The 22613-nt window shown below is 38.6% G+C and overlaps 1 protein-coding gene and 1 pseudogene across 2 annotated transcripts; both read right to left on the bottom strand.

Moving 5' to 3' along the window:
• Nucleotides 1-2335: 2335 nt before the first annotated feature.
• On the bottom strand, nucleotides 2336-5026 carry LOC149021486 (cation/calcium exchanger 4 pseudogene; annotated as a pseudogene).
• A 14659-nt stretch (nucleotides 5027-19685) lies between these two features.
• Nucleotides 19686-22033, bottom strand: LOC149021485 (uncharacterized). Of its 2 annotated transcripts, none has more exons than XM_089147129.1 (2): nucleotides 21720-22033; nucleotides 19686-21623 (listed from the first exon to the last, which is right to left on the bottom strand). In XM_089147129.1, exon 2 carries the CDS (start codon nucleotides 21568-21570, stop codon nucleotides 21094-21096), a length of 477 nt encoding a protein of 158 aa, XP_089003255.1. In that variant the 5' UTR covers nucleotides 21571-21623; nucleotides 21720-22033; the 3' UTR covers nucleotides 19686-21093. The 2 variants fall into 2 exon arrangements, with proteins under 2 accessions (XP_089003255.1, XP_089003254.1); XM_089147128.1 differs by having other exon boundaries at nucleotides 19686-21602.
• Between the last annotated feature and the right edge of the window lie 580 nt (nucleotides 22034-22613).

The raw sequence follows: 22613 nt of genomic DNA, 5'->3' as shown, positions 1-22613 counted from the left end.
CAAATAGCCAGCAGCAAGTCCCAAGACGGTAGCCAAAAAGACACCTCCATTGAAGGACATGATGGCGAGCATCAAAAGGTAACCGATTGCCGAATTAATCCCAAACAAGATGGCAGCAGCGTACCTGGCGGGGTTGCTCCAACCGCCGCTACCGGCGAGCCTGGAGAACAGCAGAGGAGTGTTGATGGGCTTTTTACTCGTCGCGAAAACTTTGAAGCGGAGACGACGATCTTCCATGTACTGATAGAAAACGGAGAAGAGGAAGCAAGCGACTAGGGTGAGAGAGTAACTCGTCCATGAATCGGTCTTCCACGAGTCGAAGAGCAGTGTCACGGTTTTCCCCCAGTAGAAGGTCATGTGCATCATCTTGTTAGCTCTGGGTGGGTGGAGAGAAAACTCGTATAAGAGGCTCTTCCCTTCAATGCTTCTTCCGAACTGGAATTCAAAACGAAATTGAAAAAAGAGTAGAAAAAAAGCAGAATTGCAGAGTTCCGTCTAAGGGTAGAAAAGATAAGACTTTACGAGTGAACAAACGGTAAATCCTAGCCAGTGAAATTTGTTTTCCGTTTAACGTTATAATGTATAGAGCGGTGCTTGAATTCCTGACCCCTTTCAATTTATACCAGAATTCATTCCAGTTCCGCAATTGTGAATGACGACTTTGCTGCAGTACAATGCCATCTCGTTTTGTACTAACTGTACTACGTAACACACACAACCTTAGCTTCAACCAGCAGTACTAGTTGTACACCCCATAAAGCGTGATGCACTGATGCTCCACTATAAAGGCAGTGACGTTGAAGTCTTAAATCCACTGAATAAAATCCACTTGGTTGTCCTTTCCCAGAATCTTTGACAGTTGGCAACATTAGGTATCACTTACCTTTGCTTCTCTATCATCTGATAGGTGTGAAATGATTCACCTGGTTAATTACTGATAAAATGATTCAAAGGTGAAACTCATATAATTAAACAGCATCGAAAAAGAAAGCAATATGTGCTACCATTTTGTTCACATTTAAACCATCTTTTTCATTGACAGCGAATCTTTGTGCTGTTCATAGATGCTAATATAGGATTTGATGGATGCCAAGGGTGCTGACTTCCAGCCTGATGACTCACATTGCCTAACATCACTAGAAGGTGAAGCAAAAAACCTGATCCTTGAGAAGAAGGTAACTATTTCATCATATTGCCATGGTCCAGCCAAGGCTATTCAAAGTGGAAACTCTGGTTCTGATACATGAATTTAATGTTCAGTGTTTCTGCCAGTCTCAGCCTCAAATGAACAAACTTCATATTCTAGGAAGAGAGTTTCCAACTTCTTCTCTTGTGATTGCATTTTGAGCAATATTTTTGCCACTGACCTGAGGGGAAATTTGTAATGCATTTGTAACTTAAAAGTATAACTGGTTAATCCATTCATCAACATCAAACTCCCTATCAATAATCAGCTTTACAATAAAGCATGGACAAATCAGAATCTGTTCCAACAAACTGAATCCCCTCCTAACAATGATTCAGATAATGTCTCAACAAATCATGCTCATACTTCAGTGCTTCGGGCCAGATCAACATGCATAGCCAGAAACTCAGATTGATTACTTGTAGTTTCAACAAGAACATAATTGAGTCTTCCAGACAATTGGATGGATGCAGGAGGAAAAACTAGTAGCAAAAATGTAATATTTCATAAAACATTGAATTATCAGTGGTCTGGGGTTTGCTGTGCTTTATGATGCACATTCAATTAGACACACAAGCCTTACATTGATTCAGCACCATATGAAGACTCCATACTCTGGTTGTTCTGGCAAGCATTTCAGGTGTCTGAATGATAATTTTAAGATGTTCAACGGACCACGAAGAATATTGCCAAACTTGCAGCAAAGTAGTATTAACATAAACTGAATATAAGATTTACAAAAAAATAAATTAATAAATAAAATTAATTCCTTAAAAAAGTAACAGTTAAGCCATATCAGAATACCATACAAGAAGTGATAAGTAAACAAATATAGAAGTGGTCAAACATGTGGATACAGAACGGAGAGAAGCAAACATGGGTTAGAGAGAGAGAATTGTAAAGTCATTTTGTCCTATAACGCGATCTTTTCTGGGGTACAAGTCCTATTATAAAATCATGTTCCTGTACATCTAGGTAAGAGTCAGATACATGTATGAATGAGTTGGATTGTCTCTCTTTATGCACATATATAGTATTGAAAAGTAGAAATCATGGCACTCATACGTCCACAGAAACTTGATGGCATCTAGAAACTGAATAATAATTCTCTTCCCACAGTTTCTTGAGACAAGAAAACCAACATGAGTGGTCTGTCAACTAAATGTTCTATTTCAATCAATTTATAACTCATAATTAAATCATTTCTACAACCATGAACAAACCAAATGTCAGCCTACACCAGGCAGTGAAATAAGCCCCACAGCACTGCTCACACTAACAGAGAGAAATATCAAATAGAGAGCTATCAAACCCACACCTAACATCATGTTAGGACGCATTTCATTCCGTGGCAGAACAATTACAGCCCAAATGAGACCCAACAAAAGAAATCCTATTGTATAGAACAAGCTAATATCTTGTGGCACCATGTAAGAAGCAGGTTTCGTTGACCAAGCTCCAAGTAGCATTGAGATCCCCAAGCCAGCAAGCGTGTTGAACATTGGCCCCGCGTAACAACCTGATAGAGCTATCTGTACACTATCCCCACCATTCATTGCCAGGGCAATGTTTGACATTAAATCACCCACAGAGTTACCCCATGCCAATACAGTTAATGCAAGGATCGATGGGTTGATTCCTAAAATTAAACCAAATGCAACCAAGAGAGCAACAAGTTCATTCGCAATAATGTAGAACCAGATGATACTCATGAAGAAACCACCAAAAACCCACGGAAAGAAGAATTTGCGAGGTGGCTGATCAGATTTTGTGTAGATAAATGCAAGAACAGAAAGAGTACCACCCAATAGAAGACCAATAGCATACACAACAATTCCACTTTGAGATGTTGCATCATCATGGTCATACCACAGGAAGGCCACAAGAATGGGAGCCAGGAATGCACTGGCTACAGCATATCCTTTAGACCACCGGTCCTCTTCAACAACTGGAATAGTCAATTGTCTTGGGATGTTTAATGGCATTTTCATTATTGCAAAAAACTTAGCACTGGTAAGTAATGGACCGTCACTATCTGCATCATCCTCGCTCCAGCCCCACAAAGGCCTTGAGTTATCTGGTAAACCAGACTTAAGTGTCTGTTCTGAATAAATTGCAACATTTGAAGCCCACATCCACTGTGGCAATGTAGTATGGAGATGTGATGACTCATTTGTAGTATCCATCTCAAGTAGAGAGCTGTAAACAGAATCATCCTCGTCACTCCCATTAGAGAAGATACTTCCTCTGACTGGAAGCAAAGGTGTCACGGCATCCAACCTCAACCTCCGAGAATGTTTCCTCAAAATCTCATTTGCCCCAACTGTCAAAGCATATACCAAATATATTGAGACAAAAGCAAATGCACCCACAACATTCAGTTTACCAACAATCAAGATCAGAGAAAGACCCATGAGAGTAACTACAAAGAAGCAGACGTCCCTGATAAAGCATCGCAGATCAATCTGAATTCCCTTCCCAGCAACAAGAAGAGAAACAGTACCCACAACTATACAAATCACGAAAACAGCTCCGCCCAAGACACTATTAAGACCTACATCACCAGCACCTGCACCCACAAAAGCGGCGATACTAGCAAACACATCAGGGGCTCCATTTCCAAGTGGGAGCAGAATAACCCCAGCAACTGTTGGGGGAAGCTTCAATAGATTTGAAAGCTTCTCCAATGAACAACAAAAGTAATCAGCAGCAGTGTTACCCAACTGATAGAACAGAGCAGCAAGCCATAAGCCCAAGACTGCGTAGCCCAATACGCTAACCTTCTCACAGCTGCAGTAGAAAAACCTAATGTAATCCAAGAATCCTCCGGTCGAGCAATTTGGGTTTGCTTTCAGGTATTCACATCTGCTCTTGTAGCCCTGATAATCAGATAATCCAGAGCACGGTGTCCGATCTTCAATCGTATTCTCAACATTAAAAGTGGATGAATTACCATCAATTTCCACTGCTCGCCTATGAATCACATTTATATGGCCGCCTCTTGAGTTCCATCGATGTGGAGTACTTAAGGAAGCTTGCCTAAGGAATGGATTACTCAGGATATCTTCCCGGTTGTAGAAAAAGAAAAGAATGACTAAGGCACACAAACCATGAAAAATCCGACCCAATCGACGCCTCGCGTTGATCGGTTCTCCCATTTATTTGATTCTAATCATAAAATCTCGAAAATTGTTGACAGATATGCCGCTTATAATACAGAAATTACTCAAGAAACGCAATTACCCAACTGGGGGCATAAAATTCTAGGGTTTCAGGTGCATCCGGAAGAAACCCACAATTTTAACAACTGATTTATATCGATAGATTTCAAAATATAATCCAGAGAGAAGTATAGATAAGTCTTGTGAAGCTAGATTGGGGTCTCTCCTTAGTACCTGTGAGGTTCTGTATGGATGCACCTCGCAGGAACCAACGCTTCGGTGCCCCTCTCTGTTTCTAGCCTCTGCTTCCTCTATCGTTTCTCGTCGGTTTGACTTGTGCTTCAATCTTGGAGGTTTCTTAAACACGAAGTAAAAAATTCCTTACCTGATCAGAAAGTCCGATTAGAAAATCAAATACATTCGTGGCTTTCTTGTACCAGACAGTCTCATTACACTTGGTCAACGTTGGCACCCAGATGTAGGGTTCAGGTTTCAAAATTCAGGTATTTTTTGCCCCAAGTCATTCCCTCCCCAGAACTCTCCCTTCGTAGATTTTTACTGTATTCCACTGCTTCCTAAATATCTTCTTCTGATCCAGCCTTCATGAAATCAGCAACTCTGTGACGGTGATTTCTGAACTGAAACATTGCGAGCTTCCTCCCGATCGGTTTTCCATATTGTTAAAAATATTTTGAAATTATGGCTGCATGCAGCATGAAGAAACCTTACTTTACCTATTTTTTGAGTGTCCTTGGACCAGCCATATTTGGCTTAATGGCCCATTGGGCCTTCATATGGAGGCCTTCGTGTTCTCCTCACCCCACTATTTTTGTGTGGACATTGGGATCTCCTTCAATTGGGATGATTCTTCCTTGACATGGTTTTGTTGACCATGGTTTTCACTTGTACCCACCTGTTGGTGGTTTTTCTTGGGGTTACATATAATGAATTAAGCTTTGATTGTTTGGCCAGATGATAAGGCCCAATCCAATAGCATTGATGCATCAAATTTTGCCCTTCTACAGTGGTTTGCGCAACATAGTAGTTGGATTATGTTCCCCTACCCCAGCTAGAGCCTTGGTTTGTTTCCAATTTGGGCTGATGGGGGCCCATCAGCTATGAGACCCAACATTGAGTTCACTAGGTTGGTTGTTCTTGGGGTTACTAGAATCCTAACCCGACTATTCATCCTATTTATTGTCGTATGCCTAATGGTAATTGATCAGCAACCATTTTCAAAGTCAAGGTCACCTCTTGTCCGGAGTTGGTTGCCCTTCTACATAGTAGTTTGTGTATGGTTGCTTCCACCCTACCTGGATTGATGTTCCTTTTTCAAGATCTTACCTTGAGCTATTTATTTTTTTTGTCTCAAATTCTTTAGGCTGATGGAGCCCATCATCATCATCCTATCGCTCCTACCAACGGTAATGGAGATTCATTGTCTGGTTTTGGAGTTGTGTCTATCTCCTTGTATCCTACCCTGATCTTAGCTCAGACCTAACATCCTTACAAAATTCCTAATGGTAATTGCAGGTCCATTCATTTTCAGCACTACAAGTTCAACTCTTGGATCAGCGAGGCCTTGAATTAGGAGTTGACTTGGCACGGCTGGATTTGTGTGACCCACCACTGGGACTTCAATCATTTTGGAAGGGACACTTCCTTCCACACCTACCTCGTCTTGGGTGTTTGGCAAGTGCAATATCTTTCTTTGAAGCCATTTATTCTTAGTAATGTCTCAACCATTGTCGTTTATCTATATCCTCATCATCATCATCATCTTATTGCTCCTACCAACGATAATAGAAGTTTCGAGGGTTTTGGAGCTTGGTCTCCTAGAAGGGTATTTTTGGGTTTTTGATGTTTGACTTTGCCTCTTACATGAATTGCTTAACATTTCTGGGGGCTAAGAGCTCAAGTGAAGTAGGGACTTGGTGTTGGGTAAAATGGTTGATGATTTGCACGTGCCAAAGAGTGAATCACACATGTGAAGGCATGTGGAGGTAAGCAAACCCTCATCCTTTCTTTTCTTTCAATTAGGTTGAGGTATTTATGATGGTAGATGGCATTAATGGTGGTGGTTGTGGTAGTTGGTAGAAACTGAATGTTGTTTGATGATTCTCATCATGTCTCCAATTTGGGAATTTATGTTAGGAGATTTTGTCGGATGTGTAGGGAGTGTTTTTGGAGCATTACTATTGTTCTATTGCAGCTTTAAAAGCCCCCAAAAGATGGGAGTCTAAATGTGCAAAGAGAGAGCCAACCTAATTTGCACCCAAGTGGACAGTCGATTAGGGGACCGACCCTAGATAGGACCTAACCGATAGGCCCTATCCGAGTCCGATTGGGTGACGTTGTCTGATAATGCGTGTTCACCATAAAGACTAGCACTGCTGAGAATTATAGGGACATACTTGCATATATGCACTACTTCATTTTATTTACATTTGCAAATAATGTTTGGTACATGTGTTAAATGCGTGATATGTAATATTGTTGATTCCATTAAGTTTGGTGGAACTCATTCTTCAAGGAAATATTTTTCTTTAGATTCTTTGATAGTTTATGAAGATGCCATATTCCTAGAAAGTGCGGCACTGGCGGAGCCTTATAAGGGACTGGCAAAAGAGGACACCGAGGCACATGGAGAATCATGCCCATGCATGGACTGCTCCTATGGAGTCCAACCATTCATAGAATCGAGGGAACTTAGTTGGGAACGTGGTTGCCTTAGTTGAGATTATTTATATATCTATCTGGCTGCTGGGCAATACCTCTAAACACACATTTAAACATTTTCTCATGGATATGATAACTCTATTAGACTTCCATTGACTTTGACTTTGATTATAACTTTAATTTTCATTTGGAAAACTATAATAATATTATATTAGGTACCTTTAAAATGTTTGCCGATACTGATTAGGTGGGGTGTGACATGATGATTGGCATAAAGTCCTTCCTATGTCTAAAGATCCTTGGCCATATTACATGATTTGTTATTTGTTAGCAATTTGTGATATTCTACCTATCAACACATGTTTTGTAACTAATCGTGTGATGTCCCGCTTCTTTTTATATTATTATTTTATCATTGTGTTGGAATGTTTCAATCTTTAAGATTATTAAAGGTTATGGTGATTGGATTCTATGTCAAGATGATTTGTTTGATGGTTTAACCAAATGGTTTGAGTGTAATTAAATGATTATTTAATTAGAATTGGATTCCAATTAGTATATGGTTTAACCACATATATATATATGGTTATATATTATGTTATATTTTATTTTATTTATTATATAAAATGTTTAAGGAGAGAGAGAGAGAGGAGGTGACACCTCCTCTCTCCCACCAAACATGGTGAATTCTTAAAAGGGTAGCATGAGGTGCTAAAATCATACATATAATATTTGATGTATTAAAATAAGAGGGAGAGCAAAATTAAGCTAAAGGGGCAGTTTCTGCGTGTAAATAGAAGACAGAAGAGAAAGAGAAGAGAGGTGATAGAAAGAAGAAAAAAAAAGAGTACAAAGAAAGAGGAACATAGGAGTGAGAACTAAAAGGGACAAGAGGAAGAGAGAGAACGCAAAGAAGAGAAGAAGTAAAAAGGAGGTAGAGAGGGGCAATTAAAGAGGAGAGAGAGTGCTGAAAGAGACAAGAAGAGAGGGAATAGAAAGTTGATATATTGCTTGTGCGTGGAAGCAAGAAAGAAGAAAGACAGGAAGAATAGAAAGAGTACGTAGAGAGGAGAGGAGTGGAGAGAGAGAATGCCCAGAGGAGAAGTGGAGAGGAGAGAGAAGAGAAGAGAAGAGGGAAGAGAGAGAACGCATAGAGAAAAGACAGAGAGGGAAAGCCTGTTTGGTTATCGCTTTCTCGAAAATAGCCAATAATCATCCTAAATACAGAAGAAATGATAGATTTTCACTAAGTTTAGCTCAAGAGATGTACATGGAACATGAACAAGTAAATGATATTGACTAACCTATGTATGTTATAAGTGGATGATTCCACTTAGTAAACATGTAGCATTCACATGTTAATATACAATCTACCTTATTTATTCACTTATGCAATTTATGGAAATGCATGATATATTGCTTTGTAAATAGAACAGAAGTGCATGAAATCAAATGACAGCTTAAAAACTTGATGGAAATGTTTGAATTGAAATGCTGATAGTATGCTTGAACTATTTAATTATGAATTTGAAATGATGCTTATGCTTGTTAAATTTAGAATTATCATGTTTTCTTATTTAAATGATTGAGTTGTATGAATTGTGTCAAGTCTTATTCAGATAAAGCTAAATGATAATTGAAATGCAAAAGGTACATTGAAATGGATAGGGTATAGTAATATAAGACTGAAATTGAATATAAAAAGAGGAATGAAAATGGATGAAATAAAAAATAAAAAAATGTTAATGGCTTTTGTAAGTCCTGATACTTAGTGTATCCAAATGGGAGGGCACGAAACAAGATTGAAAAGTGGACATAATATAGATGAAATAATAAAAATAAAGAATAAATAAAATGTTAATGGCTTCTATAAGTCCTGGTACTTAATGTACCGCATGAAGCAAGACTAAAAAGTGAAAAGATAGACTAGACCAATGATGGCCTCCTGTGAAGAATACCTAGCTTTGTGCCAAAACACTGAAAAGAGAATCTCTTAATGACAACCTCTAACACTGAGATTGAGACTAATCTCACTTGTGTGGTTTAGACTAAAGATGTCATCTCTACAAATAGCGCTTAGGTCTGGATTAATAAAGAAAAAAAAGAAAAGAAAAATAAAAAGAAAATTGGAATGCATAATGCTATATGACTTTGATGTGATAACGGATGCATAATGAATTGCTTGACTTACTTATATGGTTGTCTATATTGTTTATTGGGCCACAAAGTTCACTATTGCAAACGTTGATAGATCCCTAGATGCATGACAAGGGCAAAGGTGTTGCCACCCAACAACGCCTTTAAAGTAGAAAATAGAAAACATTTTTCTTTTTGTTGTAACTGATGTTTGCTTAAATAGATTGTGATTGTATATATTTCTTTTGAGGTTGAATGTACTTAACTAGATACTATTGAAAACTCAAAATATAACAAAACTTTGGACTATATACATATGTTTATAAGTCAAATTGTCAAACATGTTATTTGCCTTAGTCCTTGGGCTACAATCAAGTTAAGATAGTCTGTGATGCAACACCATATTTGGATTCATCCATTGGTGGTATTGGGTTTACCGCATTCTCAAAGGGGTGCCTAACTTTTGCTTGTTCTTCTCTTTATTCATTATCGTCAACGTTGGCTAGGGAAGCAATGGCAGTTCCTAACGCTATTGTTTGTGCCAATTAAGGAGCAACATTTTATGGATGTTTCCATCTCCTCGAATGCTAGAACCCATACCAAGTCCTCTTACCCTGCTGAGATCAGATGTCCAACTAGGGATATCATTGATATTGCATCGACTTTTCAATCTTGTAATATTCTTTTGTGTTCTGGAGATGAGAATGTGTTTGTTCATACTCTTGCCGAGATGACCGCGTCCTCTATAAGTAGGACGTTTTGGCCAATTTCCACCTCATGGTGTATCCAGTTCCAGTGTCGCTCACCTGCATTGAATGAAATCGCAGTGTATCAAAAAAAAAAAAAAAAAAAAAAAAAGAAGAAGATGAAGATTTGTCTACCCCACCGGCCTCCATGGAAATGAAAACAACCTTCCCAACATTCATTCCCCTACCACCCACATAACATGCACACAGTTCGTAACTCGAGGAAAGTGAAGCATGCGTAACCATTTAAACAATTGCAGATGTTAATCCCAAGGCATTGAAACAAGATAAAGGAAAGACTCATTTACACTCAAAGTTAGGCTAATGCTCATGAAAATTGGGCAACCTTTTAATTTTAAAATTAAAATAAAAACATTTTCGAAAGTCATCACGAGAGTCGAGGAGAATCTAAATGCTTCCTTCCTTTGGGAAGTTAATCAAAAAAAGAAGTCGGGGAATGGTTGGGGTCGTTTTCTTTTCATTCCTTTTCTCGGGTGAAAACAAGAATCAAGAATCAAGAATTGGTGGAGACTTGGAGATGGGAAATGACATATTTGGCCCTTATGATTTGTTTATTGAGATACATATACACCCCATTTTTGGACTTCTCACTAATGCACGTGGATTAATTCTTTCAACCGTTTGGTAAAAAAAATCTCTCAATGAAAGAGAAAAAAAAATCATAAACATCGCAGTGAAAAAAATCTCTCAGTGTAATTGGGGAAAGAGAATGATGGTTAATGGGATTCAGATCCTTTGTAATTCCTTTTTTTACAATTCCTTGTAATTCTCTCATAGGATTGTACCATGTGACATTTAAGTAATCTACATGGCACAATCCTATGACGGAATTGCAGGGAATTGTAAGGAAAAGAATTACAGAGGATGTGGATTCTGGTTAATGTTTCAAAGAAAAATTCTTTCAGTTCTTCAGAATTACAATAAAAAATAAATATTCATCTACTAAATAGTCAACTTGATGCACTAAATGCCGAAGATTAATTTAAAGATGGTATAATAGCAATACAAGGTGAAGTTAGAATAAAGATTGTAAATGGTGCTCCTGCCCTATCAAACATAGATTATAAAGGATTTGATCTCTACCCATTGTATTGAAAGAGAATCACTAGTGCAATACTCTTTTGAGGCCAAGAGATGAGTGGACATAAACTTGCTAAGTCTAACCACTATAAAATACTTGTCTTGTGGATTGATTGCATTTCTTAATTATCATTGAATTCTATAATTTACTTTGTTTTTGCAATTAAACTGAAAATTAGGCAAGTCCATTAATTGCAACATATTCATCCCCCTCTAAGTTGCCTTAATAGACACACTAATCCAATATGTTACCATTAAAATATTATTTGTATTTTTTTAATTCTAAAAATATTTATTTTAATTATACGATGTTACTTAAATATAAATGTGACAATTTGCAACTTGAACAGTTAAAACCGAGCCGCACCAGCCCGTTATAGTCCGAACTGGCCCAAACCGACATTAATGGGTTGTGTTTGTGCTAAGGGGGGCACAACCCACATCAGCTCGAAACCGAACCTCACCCTGTCGTTATAATCCGTTTTATGACCAATTTTATAGTTTTACATTAAAAATTGTTTGAATCGTCATATTACCACTAAGTAGTTGGTATAAACAATCAGAAAAAACTAAGCATGAACTCAAAGATCGAATAGTCATTCCACTACTTGTAAGGGACAATTAGAAGGATTAAATATGAATGTCCAATTGAATGTATTAAGTTTGTTTAAATCGAGTAAATATTTATCCAATCCAAAGGTATTTCCTTTGCATATCAAAAAGAAATACCTTCCAAAGAAAAAAAAGACGAATTTAAAAGAGGGAACAAAAATCTATATTCTCACAAAACAAGAACTCAATTTTAAGACAATTAATCATAGCACAAAATAGAATTTAAAAGAGTTTTTTGTTTGAGAATTTATTTTTGGATGATCATCCGGTGGAGTTTGAGGAATGAGCTTGCAATCTTTATATTAATACTTACTAACTGGGTTCTTTATTACTGTAGGGTGGGTAGGTTTTCTACAACGTGAAATGACATTTAGTCTTTTAATGGAAATTGACCGATAGCAATTTGTTTTGCATAGGATTTTGGCTTTTGTTGTAGGATGCTCAACTATTTCTTTTGTTGTTTCTCTAGCATACGATAAACCATTAGACAACCCAAGTCTAAACCGTTAGCATAAACTGTTAGTCCGAACTTAAACCGCACCAAACCAAAACCAGCCAGAAACCATTATTTTGCTAACGAGCCATATTGATGGGTGTTTTTTAGCCCCAAATCGCACCGTTGACACCCTTTCCTAAATACCCTCATCAAAATCTGAGAAAAAAATACCAACACATGCATTGACAAATACACTTTATCGACGGGATAGGAACCCGATTCACATCTCATGCATCTCCTCCACACACCAAGCCTAAAGCTCAAAAGAACCAAAACATTTAAGCCCAGAGCTTAAATGTAAGCTCTCTAATGGAGATGTTGCATGTTGCTCCAAAATCTAACTGTGAGCCAACTGGTTCATTGTAAAACCAAGCCTGGTTCTTGAGAAACAAAGAAAGTCAGTGTGGGCCACCTCTGATGACGAAAAACCAACTTTAATGATTAAGTTAGAATCTGGTGAAATAAAATCCTCGTAGAGGGAGTAAATGCTCCAAGAAGATGAGGAGGAATGTCTCATTGGGTAGTTACAAAAGAATAAATGACCAGAGTCTTTTTTTTATTAACTTACCCTAACTCATGTAGAGTATTGGAATATATATTGAGTTCATACTTCTAAGGTGGCCAGGAAGCATCGTAACCCTAAAATCTTATGTTCCAGACGAAGGGTTGATGTGGCTTCTGATGGATAGTTTGATCACCAAACCAGGAGCCCAATTTTCTTGAAGAAGCTTCAAGACAACTATACCCAATCCCACCAGATCAGGTGGTTAAGTTTACGTTGATGTGGAAGAGACAGCAGTTCCTCACTTTGGCAGACAAAACGTAAGGGTGCAATACTCGAGGAAGTCCTAAGCGAATGAGAAACTTCATCACCATCGTTGAGCATTTATTGAATCTCAATGCATTCAATGCTAAAACTAATGCATTGATTGACATATGGATGAAGATACGCCAAATCCTCTTGCAATGTTACTTTAGCCGAAATATAACTTGTCGGACACTTATTCAAAGGACATCTGAGAGGTCCACTATGATAGCTAGTTGTCACCATGAAACGCTCTTCTCAGCAAATATTCTACCGAGAAGTGCATTATGAATCCTGCGAACCGGGACTGAGCCAAATGTACTGGTTTGCGTGGTCCAGTTAGATCCACGAGTTTAAAACATAATGTTTATAACATTGCCGATGACTTTAATAGGATCTTAAAGGCCATACAAAGGATGAGCGATAAAATCCGACAAGGGTGAAAGCCACGAATACAAAAACAACGAGTCTGGGCTGATCCACATGAGCAGCCTCATCTAATCTAAGTCCAAGAATTTAGTTAGCATTCTTGTCCTTCTGAATAGATGGAATCCAACAATTGATTACAAATGTTGACAATCTCTCAATTAAAAAGTTATGCAACCTAGCGATGTTGACAATTCCTTATTTTAAAAATTATGAGACCTTGCGATTTGAGATGTTAGACGATTTCTCAATTATGAGAGATCCCATCAAATAGTTTTCCATAGAAATCTTTAGATTCTCACATGAACGAGATTAAAATTTTGCAACATAGCAATTCCTGGAGGTAGCTTTCCAGAGAAATGGTTACCTGTGAGGCTGTGAGCTGAAGATAACCACTAATTTCTAGCATGAATTGACGAAGCAGCGGTATAGAGTGGGTAAATTCAATAACCCTTGAGTAACGAATCTTAGATTCTTTTACATTTTTCATTGTAAGCTGAGATACAATCATACAAGTTAAGTTTCAACCTGAGATTGGGATGTTTTAATTTGAGTGTTGTCAATAAGATCCAACAATGAGGAGAAAGGGAAATATTAGTCAGAAGTTGCATATGAAGACAATAGAAAAAGGTTGGGTGAGAGGAACTCGCAAAGCGTTATTGGAGAAGGGTAGATGAAGTCTTTTTACCCAATTATATACAAGGTTATCGTAATCTTTACAATTGTATTACTAACGACTGCAACAGAACAAGACTTATATGATTTTCAAACATAAGATAAAATGTCAATATCTTTGAGACCTCCATTTTGAGGTCCCAGACTCCCGGTGCAATTTGCTCTAACGTTTTAACTTATTTGTTGCTTCACCAACGTGAGAAATTAAAACAACGGTTGAGAAGTGCCTTAATTTTGTCTCTTCCCACCGGCCTCTACAGAATGAAAATAACCTTGGTGGAGAGGTACATGTCTTGATTTTGTCTCTTCCACGCCAGCCTCTATGGAATGAAAATAACCTTCCCAACATTCATTCCCCCTAACACCCTCATCAGACACAGTTCATAACTCGAGGAAAGTGAAACATGCTTAACAAATTAATTGAAACGATTAAACAACTGCAGGTCTTAATCCCAAGGCACCCAAATAAGGTAATTGAAAGCCTAATTTATACACAAAGTTAGGCTAACAGATTAAATAATTGCAGGTCTTAATCCCAAGGCACCCAAACAAGGTAAATGAAAGCCTAATTAATACACAAAGTTAGGCTAAGCAACCAACTTTGGAAAGTCATCACGAGAGTCGAGGAGAATTTCAATGCTGCCTTTGGGAATTTCATTTAAAATGTAGAGGAATGGTTGGAGATGAAAAATGATATATTTGGCCCTTATGATTTGTTTATTGAGATACGGGTGCACCCCGTTTTTGGAGTTCTCACCGTGAAAAATATTTTTTTTTAAAAAAAAAAAAATATCCCCCCCTGTTGCGGTGTTGAGTTGATTTTTTTCCCCCACCCCCCCCCCCCCCCCTCCCTCTTTTTCTTTTTTTTTATACTTCCCTCTACTACCTCTCTTACTACATCTTGTAATTGTGTCTTCTCCCCCCGGCTAACTTTGGGATCGTCAAGATCGGTTGATTTTGAGTTGGTTGGTTGCCTCTGTCTCGAGGAGTTCTTCCTCACATAGTTCCAGCGCGATTGAGCATGGACCAACTGAATCATGTCTTTGCTTCGGTTCAAGATCTAGAATCTTGGAACTCAAGAATCAACTTTTTCGACTTCGCGAGGGTCTTCATCGATTGCGGACTATCTTCTTGAGTTCTTTCTATTGCGACACTTTGGTGTGGCTATGCCCCTGTTTCGATGAGACTTGGTGTTCACGTTAAGGGTTTAGGTTCGATTTCGTGATTTTAGTACTTCGGTTCTTCTTCGTGCGGATCCAATCGGTTTCGATGATCTTCAAGGTCTGCTTATTACTCAAGAAATGCACATGAAGCTTCGTTATTGAATCCGTGAGTCCTATTTTGTCGCTATGTCTCTGTTCGATTCGGTTGCTCGAGTTATCAAGATTCTTCTCGAGAGAAATCGATATAATGGCCGTCGTCCATGGAATCGTCGGTATTTTGGAATTCTTCGTGGCGTCGGGGTTTCATCTCATAATTCTCGGTCTCCTAGCTTTGATAATAATTCTCGTTTTAGAATTTGTCCAAGTGGTTCGTCTCTGTTCGAATGGGTATTCGCCTCTTCACCTGGTCTCGGTTCTGTATTTTGGGGCTTTACCTTCGTTTATGAATGAACCTCGTATAATTTGTCAACTCTGTGGGTGAGGGTCATCTATGTGCTCGGTGCCCTCAAAGATTTAATCATGCATATGTGGGTAGGTTGTCTGCTCATCTGTGTTATCTCCTTTGAAGAATTTGGATGATTCGGTTTGGATTTTGGATTCTGGTTCTAATTGTCATGTAATTGCAGATCTTGCTCACTTAACGGTTCAAGAACCGTATATCTTGGTTCACGGATATTGTTGTAGGTAATGGCCATTCTCGCATATTACTCATATTGGTATGATGTCCCTTAGTGTGGTGATCATATGTTCAAATTGTCGGGAGTTATGTGTGTTCCACATATTACATATAATCTTCCGTCTGTGTCTAAATTCTGTGAGAGAATGATGTGTATTTTGTTTTTCATTCAACATTCTTTGAAATTAAGGATCAGCGGTCATCGGATCTTGAATCGAGGATTGACTTTTAATGGGCTTTATGCTATCAAGTTCCAAAATAATTCTCTTTGGGAGTTGTTCAGTTGTGTTGTTGATGTTAGATCACCGGATGTTGCTTCATCTTATTCTTCAATGATGGGGCATGTATCTCTTTTTGTTGTCTCTGCTGAGTTTGGCACGGGGCTTGGTCATCCATCATCTACTAGGACCTATTCAGTTTCGACTTAGGTTTTTCCGATCTTCAAAATCCGCAACTTGTAATGCATGTAAATGTTCTATGAGTCATCGTCTTCCATTTCATACACCAGTTACTTCTTGTCGGGGTCCTCTTGATGTTATACATAGTGATTTGTGGGGACCTGCTCCAGTTGTTAGTCTTGACGGTTTCCGGTATTATGTTGTTTTTGTAGATCAGTTCACTGTACACTTGGTTATATCCTTTAAAACAAAAATCAGATTTGTTTCTTGTTTTCAATAGATTCGAGTTTTGGTTGAGAATCACTTTAAAACAAGGATATGTTCATTTCAAGCGGATGGTGTCTGAATTTTTGGGTTTGACTAAAGTGTTTGCTGAGCTTGGAATTGCTTTTAGAATTTCGTGTCCTTACACTCCTTCTCAAAACGGAATTGCCGAAAGGAAACACAGGCATATCTTGGAATCGGGTTTAGCTCTCTTATTTCAAGCTAATTTGCCTCAGTCATATTGGTCTTATGCTGTTCAAACTGCTGTATACCTTATGAATCGTATTCCTCTTCAAGTGTTGGGTTCTAAATCTCCTCTTGAGGTCTTATTTGGACTTAAACCAGAATATGAGAATTTAAAAGTGTTTGGATGTCTTTGCTACCCATGGCTAAGCCTTATGCTCAATCAAAGCTTCATCCTCGGTCGAAACCTTGCGTCTTTTTGGGTTTTCCTACAGCATACAAGGGTTATGTATGCTTTGATCCGTCTACAGGGAAGACATACATCTCTCGGCATGTGGTTTTTGTTGAAGATCAATTTCCATTTCAGCATTTGATAAAGTCAGCTTCATCATGTTATTCTGTTGATCAATGGCTACATATTACTTCTGATGTAATTTGTCCTAGTTCTGTTGGCACACATACTATAGCCCATAATGGTGTAATTCAGCCCATAGTTGAATCTCCTGTACATATTCCAACTAATGTAAGAACACCTACTTATGTAAGCACTAATTCTCATGAAAGAGCCCATGTTGAAGGTAGAGTCCACTCTGAGGGTGGGGCTCATAATGATGTATTATGTAATCCTGGCCCACGGGCTCCTAATAGTGCAACTCTCCCTACCCCAAGTGCTGGATTTGTTGATTCCTCAGCTCTTAATGGGCCTTCCACAGGAAGTCAACATATCACTGCTACTACCGCTGATGGGCCTTCTAACAATTTTCCTGCTATTTCTCCATTAGTTGCTGGGCTTTCTCATGATAATACGGAGATTACACTTCCCACTACTGCTGATGGTCCTAAACATCCTATGATTACTAGGTCGAAACGGGCTCATTAAAACCTCGTTTGCCTCTTAGTCTTTTGTCTGTTAGTGAAGATGTTATTGTACCTACTACATATGTTCAAGCTGCAAAAAATGAACATTGGAGACAAGCTATGTATGAAGAATATAATGCTCTCATTCAAAATGGTACATGGAGTTTAACTCCTTCTTCCTCTTCTCAAAATATTATTGGATGTAAGTGGGTATTTCGTATTAAACGAAAACCTGATGGTACGGTTGATCGCTACAAAGCTCGCTTAGTGGCTAAGGGTTTTCATCAACGTCCTGGTCTCGATTTTGGTGATACCTATAGTCCCGTCGTTAAACATGTTACCATCCGCATTATTCTCTCCATTGCCATTTCCAACAAATGGCCGCTTCGTCAATTGGATGTCTCCAATGCTTTTCTTCATGGGGATCTTCAGGAAAAAGTCTTCATGACACAACCTGCTGGTTTTGTAGATACGGCCAAACCTTCTCATGTTTGTTTGCTTAAGAAATCTCTCTATGGCTTAAAACAAGCCCCACGAGCATGGTATGCCAAGCTGACTAATTTTCTGCTATCTCAAGGATTTGTTGGCTCGCGGACTGATACATCTCTCTACTTCTACAAAACTGCTGATGTGACCATCTATTTTCTCATTTATGTGGATGATATTTTGGTTACTGGTAACAATATCTCTGCCATTTCTTCTCTCATCAAAGTCTTGGCAACTGCTTTTGCAATTAAAGATCTTGGTGATTTACATTACTTTCTTGGTTTGGAAGCCTTTCGTACTTCTCATGGTTTATTTTTGTCTCAACAAAAATATATCACTGATCTTCTTTCTCATACAAAGATGCATGAAGCTAAGTCTGTTGCTACACCAATTGCTTCTGGTGATTTATTATCTCTTACTGATGGAACTCCTTTGGTGGATGGAACTGAATATCGACACACAGTAGGTGCCTTACAATACTTAGCCAATACACGCCCTGATATTGTCTTTGCGGTTAGTCATGTTGCACAGTTTATGCATTCACCCACCGATTTACATTGGAGTGCCGTCAAGCGTATTCTTCGTTTTCTTCGTGGTACATCTACTTTTGGGTTGTTCTTTCGTTCTGGATCTCCTGTTTCTCTTACTGGTTATTCTGATGCTGATTGGGCTGGATGTCCTGATGACCGTCGTTCTACCACTGGCTATTGTGTTTTCCTCGGTCATCATCTTATTGCTTGGAGTTCTCGCAAGCAAAAGACCGTTTCCCGCTCATCCACCGGCCGGTATCGTGCTATTGCCTCCGTGCCCGAGATGGTGTGGGTTCGCTCTTTACTAGCGAGATTGGTGCTTATCTTCCAACTGCTCCAACTATATGGTGTGATAACATTGGCGCAACCTATATGACTGCTAATCCTATTTTCCATGCTCGCACTAAGCATGTTGAGATTGATTTTCACTTTGTTCGAGATTTGGTTGCTTCACGTCAATTTATGGTTAGATATGTCTCTACTATTGATCAGATTGCTGACATTCTCACCAAAGGACTACCTCGTTCTCGTTTCTTCTCTTTACGGGACAAGCTCACGATCATGGATTCGTCACGCTTGAGGGGCGTGTTGAGGATACATGATTAGTTATATACTCCCGATCGAGTATCATATCCTATATCTGTATCTTATAAATACATCGTAATTGTACCTTTTACATATGAATACTAAAGACCCCCCCAAAAATAAAATAGTAATAGGTATTGTATGGGGTGGGTTTTTTTTATAATATATTTTTTTTTTTTTATTTTTTTATTTTTTTTTTTTTTTATAATAATTTATAAATTAATATATATTTATTTATTTTTTTTTTTTTAAATTTAAAATAAAATATTCTAATATAAAAACACACAACACAGACAAGGAAAGAAAAGGGAGGGGGGGGGGGGGGGCAGGGGGGGGGGGGGGGGGGGGGGGGGGCCCAAAGGAAAGGGTCGACGTTAGTTTGTGGCCCCCGGGGGGGGGAGCCCCCCTCCCTCTCCCCCCCGAGAAAAAAAATTATTTTTTTTTACAACAACCCCCCCCCCCCCCCCTTTTTTTTTTTCCCCAAAAAAAAGAATATTAAAACTATTCCCTGAGGCCTGATATGCTTCTAATCATCTATTGAGATGTAGAGTGTTTAAAAACACAATGAAATCTGAAAAGGGAGTGTGAACTAAACAATGCCATGAAATAAATAGTTTCTTTATTCATGCAGACAAAGTTCAATAAGTTGAACTCTAAAATTAATAGTGTGCCTCTCACCCACCAAAGTAGCTAGATGGTTCATGTAAATATGGACTAATCAATAAGTCAAAAGATACGACATAGAAGTAACCAGAAAAGTTTTTCACATAAATCACCCAACAGCAGAAAAGATAGTAGTAGCTGTGTAGATTGATATGCTTTTGGCATTATCAGTTACAAAACAAACAGATTTCTGGGTTTCCTTTTTCCTATTGTCATATCAATGGAAAACTTACTTTGTATTCACATTTCATTTCAATCAATATCTGTATCTTCAGTGACAAGATCTCATTGATTGTAATCATACAGCTAGAAGAAACATCTAGTCTTCCATGCAAATTAAATGAAAGATCAGCTGTTAATCCAAATTTTAATTTTAATCTTGAAGGTTGGTCACCTGTTCTGTAAGTGAAACAGCCCTTTCATCTCTCTTAATGGAAATGGATGTAGACCCTTCACTAACCACGTAAATCAATTCCTGCATTAAGTTGTTAATTTTTTTTTTCTAATGTCTGTTTCAGTTTCTACAGCAACCACAGTAGCATTGCAAAGGAAGATCTTTCGTTCTGTCGGACAGAATGGAAAACATCTCTCTGTGTCTACCATTTTTCCAGATTAATAGAAGTCATGGAAAATGGAATCAATCCCAATTTGGGGGACAAAAGACTCACCAATCTGCCTCGTTATCACCGCTATTAATTGCTCAGGAAACATGAAAACAGTGACTTCTCGCTGCAACAGCAACTCCCAGTCTGGCGTCCTGACTGTGCCAGTCTGAAACGGCCATGACCTCTTCTGCTTTATTAAGTCCTTTTCCAGACACTGTGCAAACCTGGAGCTTGAAGCATCGAGATTCAACCTTTTCTTCACCTAGCAAAAGCATGAAAAAAAGGATCCGAAGAGGAGAGATTGGGACTTGGGAGGGAGAAGGGAAGTCTAAGATTGAAGTTTTCAACTCTTAAACTCACCATCCGTTAAAGACCATCAAGAAATTTCCACAGAGAAGACGAATCGGAAGGAAGAAGAAGGCAATTGTAAAAGAAAATCAATTCCTACTTTCAGTAATGAAAAATATTTACACAGGGAACAGGACGCATTAGAACCTTAAAAAACAGTAAAAATAGTTACGAACCAGTAACCAGAACTAAGATCATTAGATACCTAAAAGCTATGTCTAAACCATTAATTAGTTCCTACTTCTGCTACGATTACCAGAATTTCCATGGATTCTTCATTACCTCTTGCTCTATATGCATGATGCTGAGTCTCAACCAGCCAAAGCTCGGAAGCAAGCTCCCGATCGAGCGAGGGAACGAGAACGAACCTGCTCTTCCTTTCCGTGAGGACTACTTGGGGAAGATTTCAAGGCTCTCGGAGAATCCAAGCTCCTCCTCAGAATTTGTTTCATTGCAGATACCAGATGTTCCGTAGGATTCGCCGGAGGACTCGAACATCTGAACTTGTTGCAGAAGTTCATGTGCCGATTCAAGGCTTCTTCGACGCCGATCATTTCCGATCTGAGAATCTCGTCTTTCACAGCTTCAGCACACAAACCACAGATCCACCGCCCTTGATACCTTTCACGAATTCTACATATGTAGTCAAGCGTGCATTCCTCTGTCAATCCGCAGCACTCACATTTAGCGAACTCGACTTCCACTTGTGTGTTACTGACCTTAACGGCAGTTGATTGAGATTCAGGAGCCGACTTCGCTATTGAATCACTGAGAACCGTAGCAGACATTGCTCTAACCCTAGAAATCCAAAATCTACAACCTAAAATTCGAAAAACAAAAACTGTGACTACGGCATCAGAGACTATTTTAATCTTCATAAATATATGATTCAATTTGAGGAGGATTCCTAAAATAAACCTAATTAATTATGAATTACCTTTCTTGAATCAAGACTTCTGTTTCAAACCTCCGTTTCTGTCGATGATACCACTAAAAAACCGGAGATTTCGACAGAATCTTCCGATGAAAATTCAGAAATTCGCAGGCGAAGAAACAGAGTCGTAATTGGAGCAGATTTGTTCTCTATATCTCTTTCTCCCATTCACCTTCCACCATCAACTTCTCTGCTCCGTGCGAATGAAGAAGTCGATTCGATAGAGCAGAATAAATTGGTCTGCGCCATATCTTTAACGTATATACCGTATGCAACAAGTGAGAGAAGTGGAAGCGAAGTGGAGAGAGAGAGAAGAAGAAAGAGAGAGATTCTTTTTTATTGTAACGTAGACGAAGACGAAGGACGCCCTCAATGATTGGCGGTTTCAGACGTCGATGTCAGCGTTGTACACCGGCAATTCAATGCCGGAGGGAGGTGGTCTTGCCTTGAATTCCACTTTTGAATGAACTTGCCAGCTGTCATCTAATTTTTTATCACCACGTGTGTTTTTTCTGACGGAAAATCTTGTTACCCGATTTCTTTCCTAAACGTTGTTTTAAGGTCAAAGATATTTTAATTAATCCTTGCTGGCAAAATTTTAGTAGAGGCACGGCTTGTCTAGGGTCATAAAACTCGAAAGTGTGTGTGCACGTAAAAAAAATTTTAAAAAAATAAAATTAGTTAGAAAAAGTAAGTGTACACATGTTATCAATATCTAGAGTCCGTTAGATCTATGTGGCCTAGATTACTGCTATGAGCATCAGATTGATAAGATAAGTTACAAACGTAGGATGTGACTGATGTGTACAAAACAGAGAGAATATTCGAAGACATCAATATGGATAAAATTACCAGGAAGGGTAGTAGATGTGGTGGCTATGGCCTCGCAGGCACAGG

Source organism: Hakea prostrata, chromosome 3 (assembly GCF_041222555.1).
Source record: "Hakea prostrata isolate BN-2017 chromosome 3, UWA_Hpros_2, whole genome shotgun sequence".
In the NCBI taxonomy this organism is placed as follows: domain Eukaryota; kingdom Viridiplantae; phylum Streptophyta; class Magnoliopsida; order Proteales; family Proteaceae; genus Hakea; species Hakea prostrata.
Note: the sequence above shows the minus strand (reverse complement) of the source record. Positions and strands in the feature narration are given on the sequence as shown.